General features: G+C 53.7%; 2 protein-coding genes across 2 annotated transcripts in view; one reads left to right on the forward strand and one right to left on the reverse strand.

The window, feature by feature from the left end:
- LOC147110818 (FYVE, RhoGEF and PH domain-containing protein 5-like) overlaps positions 1 to 13359 on the forward strand; it is a 1561072-nt gene that overhangs the window by 1483028 nt on the left and 64685 nt on the right. The window lies entirely within an intron of this gene.
- Positions 1 to 13359, reverse strand: part of LOC147110820 (nuclear receptor subfamily 2 group C member 2-like) — a 136058-nt gene that overhangs the window by 76130 nt on the left and 46569 nt on the right. Inside the window, exon 3 of the mRNA XM_086002215.1 lies at positions 5302 to 5449. Coding sequence (XP_085858341.1) covers positions 5302 to 5449 — 148 coding nt within the window. The remainder of the gene's footprint in view (positions 1 to 5301; positions 5450 to 13359) is intronic.

Consider the following 13359-nt stretch of genomic DNA (forward strand, 5'->3'; position numbering starts at 1 on the left):
CTCTCCTCACCGTCACTCTCCCTCCTCACCGTCACTCTCTGTCTCTCCTCACCATCACTCTCCCCCTCACCGTCACTCTCTCTCACCACCATCACTCTCTCCCCTCACCTTCACTCTCCGCTCACCGTCACTCTCCCCCCTCACCGTCACTCTCCCTCCCCATCACTCTAACCAATCACCGTCACTCGCTCCCCTCACCGTCAAGCTCTTCCCTCACCATCACTCTCTCTCTCCTCACAGTCACTCTCACCCCTCACCGTCACTCTCCCCCTCACTGTCAACCTCTTACCCCGTCACTCTTCCCCCTCACCATCACTCTCCCCCCTCACTGTCACTCTCTCTCCCCGAACCGTCACTCTCTCCCCACTTACCGTCACACTCTCTCCCCTCACCGTCACTCTCTCTCCCCTCACCGTCTCTCTCCCCCCTCACCGTCACTCTCTCCCCCCTCACCGTCACTCTTCCCCCCTCGCGGTCACTCTCCCCCCTCGCGGTCACTCTCTCCCCCCTTACCGTCACTCTCTCCCCTCACCGTCACTCTCTCCCCTCACCGTCACTCTCTCCCCTCACCGTCACTCTCTCCCCTCTCCGTCACTCTCTCCCCTGTCACTCTCTCCCCCCTCACCATCACTCTATCCCCCCTCACCATTACTCTCTCCCCTCATCGTCACTCTCTCCCCTCTCCGTCACTCTCTCCCCTCACCGTCACTCTCCCCCCTCACCGTCACTCTCTCCCCTCACCGTGACTCTCTCCCCTCACCGTCACTCTCCCCCCTCACTGTCACTCTCGCTACCCTCACCGTCACTCTCCCCTCACCCTCACTCTCTCTCCCCTCACCGTCACACTCTCCCCTCAATGTCACTCTCTCCCTTCACCGTCACTCTCCCCCTAACCGTCACTCTCTCCCTCACCGTCACTCTCTCCCCTCACCGTCACTCTCTCCCCTCACCGTCACTCTCTCTCCTCACCGTCACTCTCTCTCCTCACCGTCACTCTCGCCCCTCACCGTGACTCTCGCCCCTCACCGTCACTCTCCCCCTCACCGTGACTCTCTCCCCTCTGTCACTCAATCCCCCCTCACCGTCACTCTCTCCCCTCACCGTCACTCTCTCCCCTCTCCGTCATTCTCCCCCCTCACCGTCACTCTCCCCCCTCTGTCACTCAATCCTCCCTCACCGTCACTCTCTCCCCTCACCGTCACTCTCTCCCCTCTCCGTCACTCTATCCCCTCACCGTCACTCTCCCCCCTCACCGTCACTCTTCCCCTCACCATCACTCTCTCCCCTCTGTCACTCAAACCCCCCTCACCGGCACTCTCTCCCCTCACCATCACTCTCTCCCCTCAGCGTCACTCTATCCCTTCACCGTCACTCTCCCCCCTCACCGTCACTCTCCCCCCTCACCGTCACTCTCTCCCCTCGCGGTCACTCTCCCCCCTCGCGGTCACTTCTCCCCCCTTACCGTCACTCTCCACTCATCACTATCACTCTCCCCACTCACCGTCACTCTCCCCACTCATTGTCACTCTCTCCCTTCACCGTCACTCTCCCCCTCACCGTCACTCTCTCCCCTCACCGTCACCCTCTCCCCTCACAGTCACCCACTCCCCTCACCGTCACCCTCTCCTCTCACCGTCACCCTCTCCCCTTCACCATCACTCTCTCCCCTCACTGTCACTCTCCCCCCTCACCGTCACTCTCCCCCCTCACCGTCACTCTCCCCCCTCACCCTCCCCCCTCACCATCACTCTCCCCCCTCACTGTCACTCTCTCCCTTCACCGTCACTCTCCCCCTCACCGTCACTCACTCCCCTCACCGTCACCCTCTCCCCTCACCGTCACCCTCTCCCCTCACCGTCACCCTCTCCCCTTCACTGTCACTCTCTCCCCTCACTGTCACTCTCCCCTCCTCACCGTCACTCTCCCCCCTCACCGTCACTCTCTCCCTTCACCGTCACTCTCCCCCTCACCGTCACTCTCTCCCCTCACCGTCACCCTCTCCCCTCAGTCACCCACTCCCCTCACCGTCACCCTCTCCCCTCACTGTCACTCTCCCCCCTCACCATCACTCTCCCCTCCTCACCGTCACTCTCCCCCCTCACCGTCACTCTCTCCCTTCACCGTCACTCTCCCCCTCACCGTCACTCTCTCCCCTCACCGTCACCCTCTCCCCTCACAGTCACCCACTCCCCTCACCGTCACCCTCTCCCCTCACCGTCACTCTCTCCCCTCACCGTCACCCTCTCCCCTCACAGTCACCCACTCCCCTCACCGTCACTCTCCCCCCTCACCGTCACTCTCTCCCTTCACCGTCACTCTCCCCCTCACCGTCACTCTCTCCCCTCACCGTCACCCTCTCCCCTCACAGTCACCCACTCCCCTCACCGTCACCCTCTCCCCTCACTGTCACTCTCCCCCTCACCATCACTCTCCCCTCCTCACCGTCACTCTCCCCCCTCACCGTCACTCTCTCCCTTCACCGTCACTCTCCCCCTCACCGTCACTCTCTCCCCTCACCGTCACTCTCTCCCCTCACCGTCACTCTCCCCCTCACCGTCACTCTCCCCCTCACCGTCACTCTCTCCCCTCACCGTCACTCTCTCCCCTCACCGTTACTCTCTCCCCTCACCGTCACTCTCTCCCCTCACCGTCACTCTCCCCCCTCTGTCACTCAATCCTCCCTCACCGTCACTCTCGCCCCTCACCGTCACACTCCCCCCTCTGTAACTCAATCCTCCCTCACCGTCACTCTCTCCCCTCTCCGTCACTCTATCCCCTCACCGTCACTCTCCCCCCTCACCGTCACTCTCGCCCCTCACCGTCACTCTCCCCCTCACCGTCACTCTCTCCCCTCTGTCACTCAATCCCCCCTCACCGTCACTCTCTCCCCTCACCGTCACTCTCCCCCTCACCGTCACTCTCTCCCCTCTGTCACTCAATCCCCCCTCACCATCACTCTCTCCCCTCACCGTCACTCTCTCCCCTCACCACCACTCTCCCCCCTCACCGACACTCTCTCTCCTCACCGTCACTCTCCCCTCACCGTCACTCTCTCCCCTCACCACCACTCTCCCCCCTCACCGACACTCTCTCTCCTCACCGTCACTCTCCCCTCACCGTCACTCTCTCCCCTCACCGTCACTCTCTCCCCTCACCACCACTCTCCCCCCTCACCACCACTCTCCCCCCTCACCGTCACTCTCCCCCCTCACCGTCACTCTCCCCTCACCGTCACTCTCTCTCCCCTCACAGTCACACTCTCCCCTCAATGTCACTCTCTCCCTTCACCGTCACTCTCCCCCTAACCGTCACTCTCTCCCTCACCGTCACTCTCTCTCCTCACCGTCACTCTCGCCCCTCACCGTCACTCTCGCCCCTCGCCGTCACTCTCCCCCTCACCGTCACTCTCCCCCCTGTCACTCAATCCTCCCTCACCGTCACTCTCTCCCCTCACCGTCACTCTCTCCCCTCACCGTCACTCTCTCCCCTCTCCATCATTCTCCCCCCTCACCATCACTCTCTCCCCTCTGTCACTCAATCCCCCCTCACCGTCACTCTCGCCCCTCACCGTCACTCTCCCCCTCACCGTCACTCTCCCCCTCTGTCACTCAATCCTCCCTCACCGTCACTCTCTCCCCTCACCGTCACTCTCTCCCCTCTCCGTCACTCTATCCCCTCACCGTCACTCTCCCCCCTCACCGTCACTCTCCCCCTCTGTCACTCAATCCTCCCTCACCGTCACTCTCTCCCCACCGTCACTCTCTCCCCTCCGTCACTCTCTCCCCTCCCCGTCACTCTATCCCCTCACCGTCACTCTCTCCCCTCACCATCACTCTATCCCCTCACCGTCACTCTCCCCCTCACCATCACTCTCCCCCTCACCGTCACTCTCCCCCGCACCGTCACTCTCCCCCTCACCGTCACTCTCCCCACTCACCGTCACTCTCCCCCCTCACCGTCACTCTCCCCCCTCACCGTTTCTCTCTCTCCCCTCACCGTCACTCTCCCCCCTCACTGTCACTCTCCCCCCTCACTGTCACACTCTCCCCTCACCGTCACTCTCCCCCCTCACCATCACTCTCCCCCCTCACCGTCACTCTCCCCCTCACCGTCACTCTCCCCACTCACCGTCACTCTCCCCCCTCACCGTCACTCTCCCCCCTCACCGTTTCTCTCTCTCCCCTCACCGTCACTCTCCCCCCTCACTGTCACTCTCCCCCGCACCATCACTCTCCCCCTCACCGTCACTCTCCCCACTCACCGTCACTCTCCCCCCTCACCGTCACTCTCCCCCCTCACCGTTTCTCTCTCTCCCCTCACCGTCACTCTCCCCCCTCACTGTCACTCTCCCCCCTCACTGTCACACTCTCCCCTCACCGTCACTCTCCCCCCTCACCGTCACTCTCCCCCCTCACCGTCACTCTCCCCCTCACCGTCACTCTCCCCACTCACCGTCACTCTCCCCCCTCACCGTCACTCTCCCCCCTCACCGTCACTCTCCCCCCTCACTGTCACTCTCCCCCCTCACTGTCACACTCTCCCCTCACCATCACTCTCTCCCCTCACCATCACTCTCTCTCCCCTCACCGTCACTCTCTCTCCCCTCACCGTCACTCTCTCTCCCCTCACTGTCACTCTCCCCCCCCCCCTCCGTCACTCTCCCCCCTCTCCGTCACTCTGCCCCCCTCACTGTTTTCAGGGCACCTCCTGCCTCTCCATACCATGTGTCCATTTCCTAACGCACCCTATCAGCACAAAGTCTGGTTCAGACTGCAGCTACCTGCTGCTTGCATCATCCGCAACAGATGTTGAAACTCCCCACAAATTCCAGTCATTAACATTAATCAGTTCTTAAGTGCTTCAGCAACCATGAGGTTGAGTTTGCGAGACATGCCTTTCTAAACACTGTTGGCTCCAATCACAATGCTGCTGTAATCCTCATGACATTTCCACCTTTGCTGGCAAGCTATTTTAGCATGAGTAGCATCACAGTCCAGCCTGACCCTGTTCTAGCCCCGTGTCCCTGCAGCAGGAATCACGAGATAGCAATCAGAGACATGAGCCCTGAATTCAAAATGGAAGCTGGGACTTCCAGGTCAGGAAGGCATAGCGGACAGTGAATTTATCCAATGGAGTCATGGGGGCATCTCATCAATGTCCTTTAGTACTGCTCTGTATTGTAGCAGCAACCCAGCAATTCTCACTGCCCCTCGGTGAGGGGGGAGGATCCGAGGTTTCACTAAAGACCCAGGAAGGAGAGCTGCCTGATTTGAATCTCTGGCCAGCAGCTGCTAACTATACCTTGCACTGTCTTTGTCTGCGATGAATGTTGGCATGGCTGTAAGTGGGCTCCTCAGGTCTTTCCTGATGTAGATTTTTTCTGTGGAAGCTGCACAGTTTGCTGGTTTTTCCCGCTGTGCCTCAATCGGTTTCCTTTCACACTGAACAGCTAAAGTTAGGAAAAAAATGATAACATGGTATCAGCACAGTAAGTGGAAAAATTCCCTGTTTGTAATCAGAATGAGGTTTGAGAGTTACTGAGTACATTCCCCCAGCCTCTTCTCCTGACGCTCCAAGGCTTCATGCACCATGTACGTCTGGTCTTGGGAAGGATGGGCAGCGCTGACCAGCACTCTGTCCTTCTTCAGGCAACATATGCAGTGATCCTGACCCTCAGGGCACTTGCCGTGCTCTCATGCCTCAGGCTCCCCTACTAAGCTGCAGAGAGAGCTTCACCCCGTGTGTTCAGCAGACAGAGGCATGGAATGGAGCCAGAGTCGGGTAAGGTAGCAGAGTAGTTATGTTACTGGACTAGTAATCCAGTGGCTTGGACTAATAATCCCGGAGATGTGAGTTCAAATCCCACCATGGCATTTGGGAATTTGAATTGTTAATTAAATAAATCTGGAATTAAAAATCATGGAGCTATCTGTAAAGTCCGCGCCTCAATAATACACGGACTTCGGGAGAACAGTTTAACAGGTACTTTACTGAACAAGAGGCAGCTTGAAACTGAAACTACAGAAGCCTGCTAGGGCCTTTTATACAGGGGTGGTCACTGCTGGTACTGCAGTCTAAGACCAGTTATTCCCTTAAAGGTACATACACAAAAATTCCTCCCCTTTTAGATAAACAGTACATAACATTCATTTAACAACTAAATAATAACTAATTACAATTACAATTTTCTCAGTAATATATACATCAACTGACATAGTCATTTATAAGTTCAGTCTTTGAGGAGGCTTCCTGATCCGGACTGGATAGCGCCTTTCTCGAGTATCCTGTTCTGGCGGTGGAGTCAATTCTGGCTCATTGTCATTGGTTGGTTCGTCAGCTTCCAATACCCCTGCTTCTGAGGTAGATGCAATCTGTACTTCGGGCTCATTACCAGGTGCACATGCTTGTGGTACAGGTTTGGCTTCTTCCTGTGACTCTAGAATCTGGTCAGCATGGCGTCTGACGATGCTCTCTCCAACGTCCACTGTGTACCTTTGTGGTCCCTGCTGTGTGCATATCGTGCCTGGCTGCCATTTTTCTGTTCGGTAATCGCGGGCCAAGACTGGTTGCCCTATCTTGAAGCTCCTGGTTGGCTTCTCATTTATGTGCTGGAACTGCTTATCCTCAACATCTCGTCTTATGTTTGGTTTGAGCAAATCCAAGCGACATCTTAGTCTCCGGTTGAAAAACAGTACGTCCGGTAAGCAAACAGGAAGTTATCCACCTTGTGTTGCAGTGGTATGTCGTCATTATACATTGCCTTTATGGCCTTTTTAAAGGTCTGAACAAACACACAGAACACACAGAAACCCTACAGTGCAGATAGAGGCCATTTCGGCCCATCGAGCCTGCACCGACACATATCCCACCCGATCCCTGTAACCCCTACACCAACACATATCCCACCCTATCCCCGTAACCCCACGTATTTAATCCCCCTAACACTAAGGGTCAATTTATCATAGCCAATCAACCTAACCCGCACATCTTTGGACTGTGGGAGGAAACCGAAGCACCTCTCAGCCAATCCATTTGTGGCTGGATGATATGAGGCAGATGTGTAATGTTTCACCCCATTATTCTTCAGGAACCTCTGGAAATCCTCAGACACAAACTGTGGGCCATTGTCAGAACAGATCTGTTCTGGCAACCCATTCCTGGCGAAGATGGTCCTTAGGACTGCAATAGTTTTCTCCGTGGTGGTGGAGGACATTTTAATGACCTCTGGCCATTTCGAATGGGCATCCACAGCGATTAGAAACATTGAGTCCATAAATGGACCAGCGAAATCATTGTGTACCCATTGTCGTGGAGATGAGGGCCACTCCCATGGATGTAGCGGGGCCTGTGGTGGAGCGTTTTGGACCTCCTGGCATCCTGTGCATCTCTTGGTCATATCCTCGATTTCTTTATCGATTCCCGGCCACCACACAAACGCCCTGGCTAGGCTCTTCATTTTTACCCCTTCCAGATGACCCTCGTGAAGCTCATTGAGTACTCTATCTCTCAACTTGGGTGGAATTACCACTCGGGATCCACACATCAAGGTTCCCCGGCACACTGACAGCTGTTCCCTCCTTGGCGAGAATGCTGGCAACAGTGAGTCGCCATATGCTGGCCATCCCTTCACCGTCAAATCATAGACCCGAGAGAGTGTCGGGTCATTTCGGGTTTCCTTCTCAATACTTACGTTTGTAACAGGCAAACATTCGACTATGGTCGCATGGAATATCTCCACCGGGTCCACTGCAGGTGCTTCTTCCGCCGTAGGCAACGGTAGGCGCGACAGCCCATCAGCGTTTCCATGTTGTTTCGTACCTTTGTACTCTATGTCATACTGATGTGCCCCTAGAAAAAGTGACCATCTTTGCAGCCGTTGCGCCGTCATCACCGGAACGCCCTTCTTTGGGTTAAAAATTGAGACCAGGGGTTGATGATCAGTCAGTAGGGTGAATTTCTGCCCGTGCAGATAGTGATTGAACTTCTTCACCCCCCACACCAGGCTGAGGGCCTCCCTGTCAATCTGGGCATAGTTACGCTCGGCTGAGGTTAGCGAGCGCGATGCAAAGGCTATTGGCCTCTCTGAACCGTCACGGAATTTGTGTGACAGCACCGCTCCAATGCCGTAAGGTGACGCATCACATGCCAACCGAATCGGTAGTGTTGGGTTGTAGTGGGCCAATACTTCTTTTGAAGTGATTTGGCATTTACATTCCTGAAAGGCATGCTTACACTCATCACTCCATTTCCATGTTACACCAGTTTGAAGGAGGGCGTTCAGTGGGTGCAGAATTGTAGATAAATTCGGCAAGAACTTATGGTAGTAGTTCACCAACCCGAGGAACAACCTCAGTTGCGACACATTTTCTGGTGCTGGAGCCTTGACTACAGCCTCAATCTTGTCCGGCGACTTATGCAACCCTTCCTCATCAATCATGTGGCCACAATATGAGATTTGTCTCCTGAAGAACTCGCATTTGGGACGGTTGGCTCGTAGCCCATATTCCTGCAATCTCGTGAGCACCTGTTCCAGGTTTGCAAGGTGTTCATTGTCATTTTCGCCCGTAACCAGGATGTCGTCCAAATAACACTGGGTCCCCGGGATCCCTTGCAGGACTTGTTCCATTGCCCTCTGCCACATAGCCGGGGCCGATGCTACCCCAAATACCAGTCGATTGTACTGGTAAAGGCCTTTGTGAGTGTTTATCGTGAGGTATTTCCTAGATGCTTCTTCCACCTCCATTTGTAGATACGCTTGAGCCAGGTCAATCTTTGTAAAACGTTTCCCTCCAGATAGTGAGGCGAAAATAGCTTCTATCTGCGGAAGCGGATACTGTACTGTGTGCAGGACTGGGTTCACAGTCACCTTGAAGTCCCCACAGATGCGAACCAACCTTGGCTCCCCAGGCGTGCTGCTCAATGCTTTCTTCATTACAGGAACGATGGGTGTGGCCCACTCACTCCAGTCCACCTTAGACAGCACCCCCGAACGCTCCAGACTCTCCAGTTCAGCTTCCACAGCTGGGCGTATCGCGTATGGCACCGGTCTGGCCTTGAAAAATTTTGGGGTTGCGTTATCCTCAATCTTTATGGTTGCCTTTACTCCTTTTAGAGTCCCAAGTCCTTGTTGGAACACCTCTTCCGCGTCAGATAGAATTTGTGACAGACGTCCAGGTGCGACGTCATCATCTTTTTTGTCAGTCACAGTTAGTGCCAGAATGGAATGCCAATCCAATTGTAGTCTTCGGATCCATTCACGTCCCAATAATGGTGGTCCTCCATCTCGTAGTATATACATGTATAGTTTCTGTGTTTCCTTTCCTTTATATTCAACTGGCACCCTTATTTTTCCTCTGGGGTAGACCTTTTGCCCCGTGTATGTCTTCAATACAATGGACGTGTCCTTTAAGGGTATGTGTGAGAATAGCCGCTCATAGTCTCATCGATTCATGACAGTTAGGGCTGCTCCTGTGTCCAATTCCATCTTCACTGGGGACCCTGCTATCATGAGGGTGACCCAAATGGTTCGGTGATCTTCTTTTGCGATCACGTTGTGTAACTTTAAACAACTTAGTCGCCTGCTCCCGGAGTCCTTATCACTCTCCTGATCTTCTGAACTACTATCTGTCAGTTTCTTTACTTTCCTGTACTGTTCCTTAGTAGTTCTTGTCATGTTGGTCTTCTTTCCCGACCTGCAGACTCTTGCTATATGTCCCATTTTCCCGCATTACCTGCATATTTTGTCTTTAAACCAGCAGTCCTTCTGCTCATGGGTTGTTCTGCCGCAGCGATAGCACTTTTCGGCTCCATACGCCATTTCGTTAGCGCTGTATTCTTGTGGTTTCTGTTGTATTTCCGCAGCTCCCCGTGCTGCTGCTTCGTAGGATACTGCCACGCTGAAAGCCTGTTCTAGCGTCAGGTCCTTTTTTGAAAGTAATCGTTTCTGGGTTCCTTCACTCTGGAGCCCGCAGACAACCTTATCCCGTAAGGTGTCTGCCAGTCCTGCTCCGAACTGGCAGTGCTTCGATAACTTGCGTAGTTCCGTAGGATAGTCAGCATTGCTCTCATCTTTGTGCTGGTTTCTTTTATGGAACTTGAATCTTTCTGCTATCGGCAGTGGTGTAGGGCTTAGATGTTCCTGTAAGATATGAACAATCTCCTCAAAACTTTTCTCCATTGGTTTAGCTGGGGTAATTAAATTCCGCAATAGGCCACACGTACTCGCACCCATCAGATTTAATAATACCGACGCCCTCTTTCCATCAGCCACCTCATTTGCCTTGCAGTGCACTTCAATTCTTTCCACATACGTGGTCCAGTCTTCTACCTTGTTGTCAAAAGCAGTGATACTGCCACTTTTCGGCATCTTGGGTGATTTAAAATGGCGCCTCCCGCGCTTTTGCTTCTTCCCCAATGGAATAAAATGGCGCCTCCCGCGCTTTTGCTTCTTCCCCAACGGGATAAAATGGCGCCTCCCGCGCTTTTGCTTCTTCCCCTTACTGCCACGCTGCTCCTAGCGGGTAATGGCGGCGACCCGCAGCTTCGGCGCGTCTCGCTTTCCTTCCCCCCCCGTTTCGTTTCTCTCCGCTGCCCTGTTCTCGAGCACCGAGCGCTCCACCCTCTCTCTCTTGTTTTCTTTTCCCGGCGACGCTGCGCGGCCCGATTTGTAGAGCTGCTCGATCGAGCTTGAGCCCACGGCAGTCCGGAAGGGTCAGCGCGCTACCTGCTACCAGCACGATTCGCTGGAACCACAGTCTCTCCCACAATTCTCCAAACACCGATGGATTCTTTGGGCGGTTGCCCTCGGTCGACGCCCGTTGCTCAGACTACGACCTTCCAGGACCTTCCTTTCAGGCGAGATCCCCGTGAGATGATGCCACACTGCAGGTGAGCTCGAACTTACTCGTCGCCACTGTAAAGTCCGCGCCTCAATAATACACGGACTTCGGGAGAACAGTTTAACAGGTACTTTACTGAACAAGAGGCAGCTTGAAACTGAAACTACAGAAGCCTGCTAGGGCCTTTTATACAGGGGTGGTCACTGCCGGTACTGCAGTCTAAGACCAGTTATTCCCTTAAAGGTACATACACAGCACTATCGGAATGTCGTAAAAAACCCACCTGGTTCACTAATGCACTTATGTCCTTTAGGGAAGGAAATCTGCCATTATTACCCAGTCTGGCCTATACGTGACTCCACACCCACAGCAATGTGGCTGACTCTTAACTGAAATGGCCAAGCAAGCCACTCAGTTGTATCAAATTGCTACAAAAAGCATAATAAGAATAAAAACAGAAAATGCTGGAGAAACTCAGCAGGTCAGGCAGCATCTGTGAAGAGAGAAACAGAGTTAACATTTCAGGTCGATGACCTTTCGTCAGAACTGGAAAAAAGCAGGAAATGGAACAGATTTTTAATCAAGTGTAGGGGCTGGGAAATGGGGGAGGGGATGAAAGAACAAAAGGGAAGACCTGTGATAGGATAGAAGGCAGGAGAGATTAAGAGACATTGAGAGATACTGAGAGATATTCAAGGCAAAAGGAGATGGTAATGGGACAGGTTAAGAAACAAAGGATTGCTCTAGATGAAGTGTAAATTGCGCTGGCAGAATGGAAGACAGCTGCCCTGTGGGAGAGAAGAACAGAACAAAAGTGTGGATAAAAAATATATATATGATAGGGGCCAGGGTTATGATCTGAAATTGTTGAACTCTATGTTGAGTCCAGAAGGCTGTAAAGTGCCTAATTGATGGATGAGGAATTGAAAGATGAGGTGCTGTTCCTCGAGCTTACGCTGAGCTTCCGTGGAACAGTGCAAGAGGCCGAGGACGGTGAGGTCTGAGTGGGAGTGGAGCGGTGAATTAAAGCGACAGGCGACCGGAAGCTTGGGGTCCCCCTTACGGACTGAATGGAGGTGTTCCGCAAAGCAGTCACCTAATCTGCGTTTGGTCTCCCCAATGTAGAGGAGATCACACCGTGAACAGCGAATATAGTATACTAAATTGCAAGAAGTACAAGTAAATCGTTGTTTCACCTGGAAGGGGTGTTTGGGGCCCTGGACAGTGGGAAGGGAGGAGGTATAAGGGCATGTGTTGCATCTCCTGCACTTGCACGGGAAGGTGCCGGGCGAAGGGGAAGGGGAGTTGGGGGTGATTGAGGAGTGGACCAGGGTGTTGTGGAGGGAGCGGTCCCTATGGAATGCTGAAAGGGGAGGTGAGGGGAAGATGCGTTTGGTGGTGGGATAACGCTGGAGGTGGCGGAAATGGCGGAGGATGATCCATTGAATGTGGAGGCTGGTGGGTTGAAAGGTGAGGACAAGGGGAACTCTATCGTGGTTCCGGGAGGGAGGGGCAGGGGTGAGGGCAGAAGTGCGGGAGATAGAATGGACACTGTTAAGGGCTGTGTCAACTACTGTATAGGGGAATCCTCAGTTGAGGAAAAAGGAAGACATGTCAGAAGCACTGGTATGGAAGGTGGCATCGACAGAGCAGATGCGGCGGAGACGGAGAAACTGGGAGAATGAATAGAGTCCTTACTGGAGGCGGGGTGGGAGGAAGTGTAGTCCAGGTAGTCCATGGCAGCTGTCTTCCATTCTGCCAGCGCAATTTACACTTCATCGAGAGCCATCCTTTGTTTCTTAACCTGTCCCATTACCATCTCCTTTTGCCTTGAATATCTCTTAATGTCTCTCAATGTCTCTTAATCTCTCCTGCCTTCTACCCTATCACAGGCCTTCCATTTTGTTCTTTCATCCCCTCCCCTATTTCCCAGCCACTACACTTGCTTAAAAATCTGTTCCATTTCCTGCTTTTTTCCAGTACTGACAAAGGGTCATTGACCTGAAACGTTAACAGTTTCTCTCTTCACAGATGCTGCCTGACCTGCTAAGTTTCTCCAGCATTTTCTGTTTTTATTTCAGATTTCCAGCATCTGCAGTATTTTCTTTTTGCATAATAAGAATAAAACCGGATGGACCACCCGGCATTGACCCAGGCATCAGATTTGGACACAACAAAGGCACAGCCAGCCCAGTCGACCCTGCAAAGTCCTCCTCTGGAGACTTGTGCCAAAAATGCAACAGCCTGACACAGTCATACTCACAGAATCATACCTATCAGCCAATGTCCCAGAAGGATGGTCTTGCCATGGAAGGAGTGCAGCGAAGATTCACCAGGCTGATACCTGGGATGGCAGGAATGACGTATGAGGAGAGATTGAGTCGATTGGGCTTGTAATCGCTGGAGTTTAGAAGAATGAGAGGGGATCTCATTGAAACTTATAAAATTCTAACAGGACTAGACAGACTAGATGCAGGAAGGATGTTCCCGATGGTCAGGGAGTCCAGAACCAGGGGTCACA

Source organism: Somniosus microcephalus, chromosome 11, assembly GCF_052327205.1.
Source record: "Somniosus microcephalus isolate GS21.2 chromosome 11, FLI_Smic_1.0, whole genome shotgun sequence".
In the NCBI taxonomy this organism is placed as follows: domain Eukaryota; kingdom Metazoa; phylum Chordata; class Chondrichthyes; order Squaliformes; family Somniosidae; genus Somniosus; species Somniosus microcephalus.